The sequence below is a fragment of the Haliotis cracherodii genome, unplaced genomic scaffold (genome assembly GCF_022045235.1).
Source record: "Haliotis cracherodii isolate W230 unplaced genomic scaffold, xgHalCrac1.p SCAF_18, whole genome shotgun sequence".
Lineage (NCBI taxonomy): Eukaryota > Metazoa > Mollusca > Gastropoda > Lepetellida > Haliotidae > Haliotis > Haliotis cracherodii.
In genome coordinates, this window is record NW_027266273.1 from 8,651,439 (window position 1) to 8,660,373 (window position 8,935).

The window sequence follows — 8,935 nt, forward strand, 5'->3', positions numbered from 1 at the left end:
GGCATACAGCTTATGTCATCAGCATGATGCTGTTCGATGCTTGTTGTTTAACACCGCACTCAGGAATAATCCAGCTGTATGACGGCAGTCTGCTAATCATCGAGTCTGGACCAGACAATCCAGTGATTGACATTATGAGCATCGATCCAAACGCATCAAACAAGTCCCGTTAGTAGCCTCCTTGCGACAAGCACAGTCGCCTCTCGCGGCAAGCATGGGTTGTTCAAGATCTATTGTAACTCGGATCTTCACAGGTCTGTCTTAATGTATTACTAAACTAAAACGTTTTATTTTAGTATGCTTCATTGAGAGAGTGACAATTTTTTTTAAAACATCCATATAGAATATCATGGCGCCTTAGACGACTGGGCCCCGCGTGTCCCCCAATTTCACAGAAGGCAGTAACACAATGTGTTGTGTATTGTGTATGAGTGTGTGTGTGAGTTCATTTGTGACGTTACATCGGCAGTATTTCACGTTTGTGTATGAAGGCGAGTCTGAATGACTTAAACAAGAGATTGATATTATGAGCAACGATGGACGCCGTCGGAGCATGTAAACACTATCTACCAAGTCTGACCAACCGATCCATTAAGTCGCCTCCTACGACAAGCATAGGTTGCTGGTGTCCAATTCTAACTCCCGAATCAAAACATGGACACAGCGTCGAGACAATAATTGTCTCCAGACAGTGAAGCCAAGCCCATATAGTTGCCTATTCAGTGATAATGATTTATTCAAGGAAGAAGGACATTTTCAGATTGAATTTTTATTAAGCTGAGATTCGGATATGAAGCTACACTCTATGCTCATGGATCAAGGCTCCCCCATATGTAGAGTGTCGGGCGTGCTCGACTGCCGCAGCATAGTGAAAGCCCTGAAACCAAACCTTCTCTCCTTTCTTCACCTCTGTGGCATACGTAAGACTGGCAGTATCGGAGGCGTACGCGACCGCTATCTGTGTACCCTCCTTGTACAGAGTCACGTGCATGCGTGTTTTAGGGTTGATGCTCGCCCAGAACAGGTAGGTGCCGGACACGGGGGCTTCAAATACACCAGTAGGAGCGTGGTACCCGCCGCCATTGTTCAGAGTAACTGTGTCAAACTTGAAGATTTGACTTGCTTGGACGGTGTGCCCTGCTTTTTCATTTGATACTTCAAACGCAACGTTGGACTTGTTACCTGTAATGTCAATGGTCAATAAGTGCTTATTAACAGATGTCAGTACCTAACAGTACTTAACAGTACCTAACATGATAACACGTTCATGTATTGCATCACTTCCTACATTTAATGTATGCTTGACCCTCATTGTCCGGCATTCCCATACGAGAACATAACTAGTTGCAGGCTTAAGTTGTCCTACAAAATATTTGTATTACGTGTCTATAACATACTGACACTATCTTCTGAAGGAAACTAGTTGCAAGGTATTTCAGCGAAACACCTTCAATATGACCTTGACACAATAATGACAAATGACATACCGTGTATGTAGGAAAGTACCGTATTTCTTACTCATGCGAACTTTGTAATATGATAAAACTGCAATATATTCCCAATGCCTATATACGTTGCATGATAATACCAATATGGGTAGCGAGGAATGTGAAATTTGAACCTCAAAATCATAGAGGTATTATTTTAACATCTCTTGAACAAGGACCGCCTCCGTGGTCTAATGGTAGAGCGTCCGCCCGGACAGCTGAAGGTCCGGGGTTCGATTCCCGACCGCGTCATACCAAAAGATGGTACTTGTTGTTACCCAGTCTGGCGCTCGGCATTAAGTGACTAAAACAAGGACTGGTCGGCTCGGAGTCAGTATACTGTGTCTGAGTGGGGTATTCATGTTAAACTGAGGCATGGTATCTCAGTGAGCTAGCACAAAAAATCGGCATCAGTCCGGACTAGTACAAGCAGCCACATACATACACGTGCATCCACGTCGCTATATAGGTGCAATAATCTTGTATGCGACGTTTAACCCCATTTCACCTTACCTCACAGCTCTTGAACAAGCTCTTTGAAATTTTATTACTGAAACGAATGGTAGACACATCCTTTAGACCCCGTTTTTATTATATGCTACTGTTTGGATGTGAGAAATAACACGCAGCTATTATGTCATTTTTTAACATGATAGACGGCATTCAGTATTACTTACAAAGGGACTCTGCAGTCTCTGCTTTCTTGTTTATTGGAAAACAACATTCGATTGAATATGTTACGCAGGACTATTTCACAAACTACATGAACTTGATGATAGACCTAATACGTATATATACCTCATTGTGGAACCTAACATATTATCAATCAAAGAGCGCAATCACGAAATCAAAACGCAAGGGGCATACCTTTATTTTATGTATATGTTGGAATACTTTCAACGTATTATCTCCCTTGTAAAACAGGCATTGAAAAGTACTTTTAGAGAGCAAGACTACATATTAACTCCCTGAGATATTTAGGACAAAATAGCTATGGTTTTCATCCAATAGAATATGAAAATATGAGTCAGAATGATACACAAAACCAGTATTTGAATTACTTTTTGACATCAAGGGTCAACTTGACGATTTGTTGTAAGGCACACAAAGATATTTTGCACGCATTGTACGGGGTCTTGGTGAAATATTTCCATCAGAATCCACTATTGGGAATCTTGGACATTGGATAATTTCTGCATGTACAGTAAACTACGGTTATAACGAACTCAAAGGGACTACTATTTTAGTTTGTTATAACCGTAGTTTGTTATAAGCATATATACAACATAACTACAGCAAATAGTCGGGACTAAAAAGTAAATACGGTATATCCGTCGGTTCGATGTAAGCGTGTTCGTTATAACCGGAGTTTACTGTACTGCTTAATGCAAACTTTTATTTCTTGGTCACTTATGCAACCTGAACTGTAATAACATTGCAAATATATTTTTATGCGCCCATTGCAAGTCCTGTCAAATCAAAGACAATCTGTGAAGATATTTAATCAATACTTGATAAACTGGGTAACTATAAACTGTTCAACATATGTAACTTCCACCAAAATCTTGTTAATGATTATATACACATGCACAAAGGTTAAGCGCCACCATATTCATAGATTTCACGGGTGGGAATCAGAAATACGAAATATTATGATGTATGACTGAATTAGGCTTCCATAGTTTCATGAACCAAAATTTGTCTAGATACCACAAGGAAAGCGTGTTTTACGCGTTGCTGCAGTTTCCCTACCCTATAAATAGTGAAATTCAAGTTTCAGACACGTGGTTGTATTTTGCTCCTGTGTGAGATTCCCCTTCCAATAGAGGTTGAAAATCAGCCATGGTGAGGAGAAAGTTAACGAACGCTGAAAGTTGGCAAGTTGTAGGCATGAAAAATGCTGGCATGTCATGCAGGGCCATTGCAAGACAAATGGGTCGCCATCACAGTATTATCACTCGTATGATTGTCAAACATAGTCAAACCAATGATTGTCAATGACAGGCATAGGTCTGGTAGGCCAAGAAAGACCTCGAACAGAGAGGATAGACGTATTTTTCAGGATAGTCAGATGATCCATTTGCCACTTCAACAGATTTAAGACTGCAGTGGATCACCCATCAGATACTCTCGACGATGACCGTAAGGCGTCGCCTCAGAGCGGCTGGTTATAACGCCAGAAGACCAGTAAAACGCCCTCAACTGACCGAGAGGCACATGCGGAATTGTCTGATGTGGTGTCGTGCCCGTAGTCGATGGAACTTGGCCAACTGGAGAAGGATCCATTGGTCTGACGAGTGTCGAATTCTGCTACAATCTGTTGATGGACGAATACGTGTTTGGAGGCAACGTAACACACGTTTTGCACCAAGGAACAGCCTTAGCATGTGGTGGGGTCTGTCATGATATGGGGTTGTGTTTCCTTCGGCTGCAAACTTCCGCTGGTGACAATTCGTGGAAACCTGAATGGCCAACAATACCAAGATGCCGTTCTTCGTCCAGTCGTAGTCCCTCATTTTGACAACTATTCTCTTCAGACAAGACCTGTTTACATGGACGACAATGATAGACCACACAGATATCGGGCAGTTTATGGCTTATTTGCGTCAAGAAGCTATTGCCACTTTTCCTTGGCCGGCCTGTAGTCATTCTTGGCCGGAAAATCAGACATCGTGATCCCCCAGTTCAAAATCTCGCTGGACTTGAAGCCGCACTTCATGAAGAATGGATCTGTTTGCCTGAGAGAAGCATTCAACGACTTGTAATGAGTATGAGGCGTAGGGTTGAAGCTGTGGTCAATGTCCGTGGATCATACACACGTTACTGACGTTTCTGTCTTGCAATAGACTCTGCACTCCCTAGGGTGACTATGTGACACCTGATATGATCTGCTGATATCATGACAGTTACATGACAAAAAAAGTTTTTCAATGTTTTCTAATCCTTCAATTTCTGGTCTTCGGTAAAATTCCTTTCTGCTCATATTCTTTTGGAACACAAGATAAACTTGCTTTGGGACAACTTTTGCATCACATGAGGTTTACATAAACGGCTAATAGTGAGTGAGTATGGTTTACACCACTTTTAGCAATATTCCAGCAATATCGGGAATCGAACCCGGGTCTTCGGCGTGGCGAGCGAACGCTTTAACCACTAGGCTACCCGATCGCCCCTAAACGGCTTATAACAATCGTACATCTAGTTATAATAGTCATCAACAAGTGCCAAACAGCTCACAAATATGGTGGGTGGCGCTTAACGTTTGTGCATGTGTAAATGTAAACACGAAGAACGATTCTGGCTCGTAAATGTAATAAATAACACTATACTGTCCAGTACTAGTAATAAGAGATTTCGTACGAAATTAACGTACTATGTACTTTGGCAGTTTGCTTTACAACCTTGTGTGAACGTCTCATCACGAAATAAAGTTTCCAAAGTTCTGCAATATACATGACAGCCACATAATTGTACATTGTGAAACCCTCACATGTAAGTCAGAAAGAAATGCATTTTTCTCTTCTCTCAGAATTACCTCTCGTTCAACCATATGTTGATTTCAAATGCAAGAAGAAACAGATATGTTATCATTTCTATCAGTGTCGATGACAGAATCTACGCACAATCTGGACCAACGTCTGTGGGAAACTATTACACCACAATTCGCCCCATATGTACTGATGTTTGTTTGTTGTTTAACGCGGCACTAGGCAATATTCCAGCTATATGACGGCTGTCTCTAAAAAATTCCAGTCTGGACCAGACAATCCAGTGATTGACATCATGAGCATCGATCCACGTAAATGATCGATGACATACATCAACCATGTCAGCGAGCCTGACCACCCGATCCCGTTAGTCGCCTCTATTCTATTCTGTTCTTATTCTATTTCTATTCAAAATGCCAAATCAGCAGCGAATCAGTACACTCTACCATATACAACGAGCATGTATTTTTCTGAAAATCTCTGAGATGCGGCCTATCCCTTTCTTGGTGGCCACCATTAATCCACAATTCGGTCTCAAATGCCTTCGTTAAATTTATATTCGCATCATTTTGCACAACTATTTCGCATAAATATTTTCACAATATTTACATCGCTTATCATATCTGAGTAATGTTTACATGTGTGCTTAATAATCATAAAAGCAGTTGTTGAAAGGAATAGATATAAAAGCAGTTGTTCAAAAGAATAGTTATAAAAGCAGTTGTTCAAAGGAATAATTATAAAAGCAGCTGTAGAAAGGAATAATTATAAAAGCAGCTGTTGAAAGGAATAATTATAAAAGCACTTGTTGAAAGGAATAATTATAAAAGCACTTGTTGAAAGGAATAATTATAAAAGCACTTGTTGAAAGGAATAATAATAAAAACACTTTTTGAAAGGAATAATTATGAAAGGAATAATTACAAATGCAGTTGTTGAAAGGAATTATTATAAAAGCAGCTGTTGAAAGGAATAATTATAAAAGGGATAATTATAAAAGCACTTGTTGAAAGGAATAATCATAAAAGCACTTGTTGAAAGGAATAATTATAAAAGCACTTTTTGAAAGGAATAATTATGAAAGGAATAATTATAAATGCAGTTGTTGAAAGGAATAATTATAAAAGCAGTTGTTGAAAGGAATAATTATAAAAGGGATAATTATAAAAGCACTTGTTGAAAGGAATAATTATAAAAGCAGCTGTTGAAAGGAATAATTATAAAAGGGATAATCATAAAAGCACTTGTTGAAAGGAATCATTATAAAAGCACTTTTTGAAAGGAATAATTATAAAAGCAGTTGTTGAAAGGAATAGATATAAAAGCAGTTGTTCAAAAGAATAATTATAAAAGCAGCTGTTGAAAGGAATAATTATATAAGCACTTGTTGAAAGGAATAATTATAAAAGCAGCTGTTGAAAGGAATAATTATGAAAGCAGCTGTTGAAAGGAATAATTATAAAAGCACTTGTTGAAAGGAATAATTATAAAAGCAGTTGTTGAAAGGAATAATCATAAAAGAAATAATTATAAAAGCAGTTGTTGAAAGGAATAATTATAAAAGCAGCTGTTGGAAGGAATAATTATAAAAGCACTTGTTGAAAGGAATAATTATAAAAGCACTTGTTGAAAGGAATAATTATAAAAGCAGTTGTTGAAAGGAATAATTATAAAAGAAATAATTATAAAAGCAGTTGTTGAAAGGGTTAATTTTAAAAGCACTTGTTGAAAGGAATCATTATAAAAGCACTTGTTGAAAGGAATAATTATGAAAGGAATAATCATAAAAGCAGTTGTTGAAAGAAATAGATATAAAAGCAGTTGTTCAAAAGAATAATTATAAAAGCAGCTGTTGAAAGGAATAATTATATAAGCACTTGTTGAAAGGAATAATTATAAATGCAGCTGTTGAAAGGAATAATTATAAAAGCAGCTGTTGAAAGGAATAATTATAAAAGCACTTGTTGAAAGGAATAATTATAAAGCAGTTGCTGAAAGGAATAATTATAAAAGCAGCTGTTGGAAGGAATAATTATAAAAGCACTTGTTGAAAGGAATAATTATAAAAGCACTTGTTGAAAGGAATAATTATAAAAGCAGTTGTTGAAAGGAATAATTATAAAAGAAATAATTATAAAAGCAGTTGTTGAAAGGAATAATTATGAAAGGAATAATTATAAAAGCACTTGATGAAAGGAATAATTATAAAAGCACTTGTTGAAAGGAATAATTATAAAAGCACTTGTTGAAAGGAATGATCATCATTTTATTAACAGTGAAATTAAACCCATGAAATTAAGCTTAACAGTAGCTGCAGAGTGGCCTGCTTTGTATACGTGAGCATGTTCTATCAAAGCCCTAGAAAAAGCCACTATTCTACATAAAAAAGTTTCATTGAATTTTCTCACAAATCGTGTATGTTTATTAACAACTGTCGTCTAACAGTCTACAAATTTAAATATTCACAAAGGGTCTTTGTTTCAGCGAAACCTTGCGTATTATGCCTACTCAGCTTACCAATGCCTCGTTCACTCAGTTACCCTTCCAGATCAAAGTGAAACCCTCATCCCTATCCTACTACCATCCAGTGTCAATTCCTGTCATGACACGGGGACAGTAGGGTACAAATCTGAACAGAAAAGTAATTGTACATACTTGGCAAGAAGGAAAGTGTTAGTGATTCACTTACTGTACACATTGGCTTCCTGCACGGCAGATCTTGTTTCCATGACGGTGGCGTTGACGGCCTGTATCTGACGTCTAGTGCTTGTACTCTCAGACTTCAACGTCCTTACGTTGGACTTCAACGTACTAACTTTGGACTTAAGGGTCTCCACTTCAGATGCTTTGGCCAAGCTAGCGAACATCTGTTCCAGCAGCAGGATATGGGTATGGACACTTTCCAAGTCCACAGTCCCATCTGGTTTCTTCATCGGTGCAATCAGAGCAGAGGCCGAAGCCATCAGTGCTGCCACAACATATACCTGTACTGCCATGGTGCCCGCAGTGCAAATGATGGAGTGACGCAGGATTCATTTATATCCTGAATATAGCAATAGGTGTTACTTGGTCGACGTCACAACATCTGTTTCAGTGCCATGTGACAAAAGAGTAACTGATACGATAGAGTGAGTATTTACCTGTCAGCCTTGTTCAGAGGATGCATGAACGAGAATCAAAGATGAAGATGAATGGTGTTTTTTTTAGATTTTTCTTTTTTTTTGTTGGCCACCGAGGCTGAGGAACCGCCATTCGGTGTTTGTAGGACGAATTCCAGATACTCTTTGATTACGACCCCTGGTCTGTCCGTGGGTTTCACCAAATTGGTGAATTTCTTTGAATTTCCTTTCACATTTAGCTGACATGTTGTTATATAACTGAAATTCCTTGACTTTTACTCTGTTTCATATCAATCAACATAAACAATAATCTGGGCGATTAGGAAAGGTTTGGTTAACGGCTCGTTCGAATACACTTGTACCCGATCTTCTTAGTTTGTTGTTCAGCGCCGCACTCGACAATGTTCTAGCTGTGTCAATGCGGTCTGTAAATAATCGATCTAAGCAACTTGGGTACGATGACATGCATCAACAAAGTCAGTGAGCCTGACAACCTGATCCCGTTCGTCGCCTCCTACGATAAGCATGGGTTCACGGAGCGTCCCCGCTCTTAGTAAAAATATCTGACAAATCGTCAGGAATGAGTTTCACAGATTGTACCGATGATGGGAATCGACCGAGGGTTCGGCGTGACCAGCAAGCACCTAAACATAGTACTGCCCTACCGCCATAAAAAAAGATTGTCTTTTTTTCCCCTCCAGTGTTAAAGATACATTATATGAGACAGATACATGAATATAATTGTAAATAATGCGACAGAGCCCTTTCCATTTCCAATAGAAATCTCTGCAAACAATCTAAAGCAAACATGGTTACACGTCAGAGTAAAGCGGATATGAAC

The 8,935-nt window shown here is 38.6% G+C and overlaps 1 protein-coding gene across 1 annotated transcript; it reads right to left on the reverse strand.

Moving 5' to 3' along the window:
* Window positions 1-796: 796 nt before the first annotated feature.
* On the reverse strand, window positions 797-7,971 carry LOC139465229 (multimerin-2-like). Its single transcript, XM_071246902.1, has 2 exons — window positions 7,665-7,971; window positions 797-1,182 (listed from the first exon to the last, which is right to left on the reverse strand). Exons 1-2 carry the CDS (start codon window positions 7,969-7,971, stop codon window positions 797-799), a joined length of 693 nt encoding a protein of 230 aa, XP_071103003.1.
* Window positions 7,972-8,935: the final 964 nt, after the last annotated feature.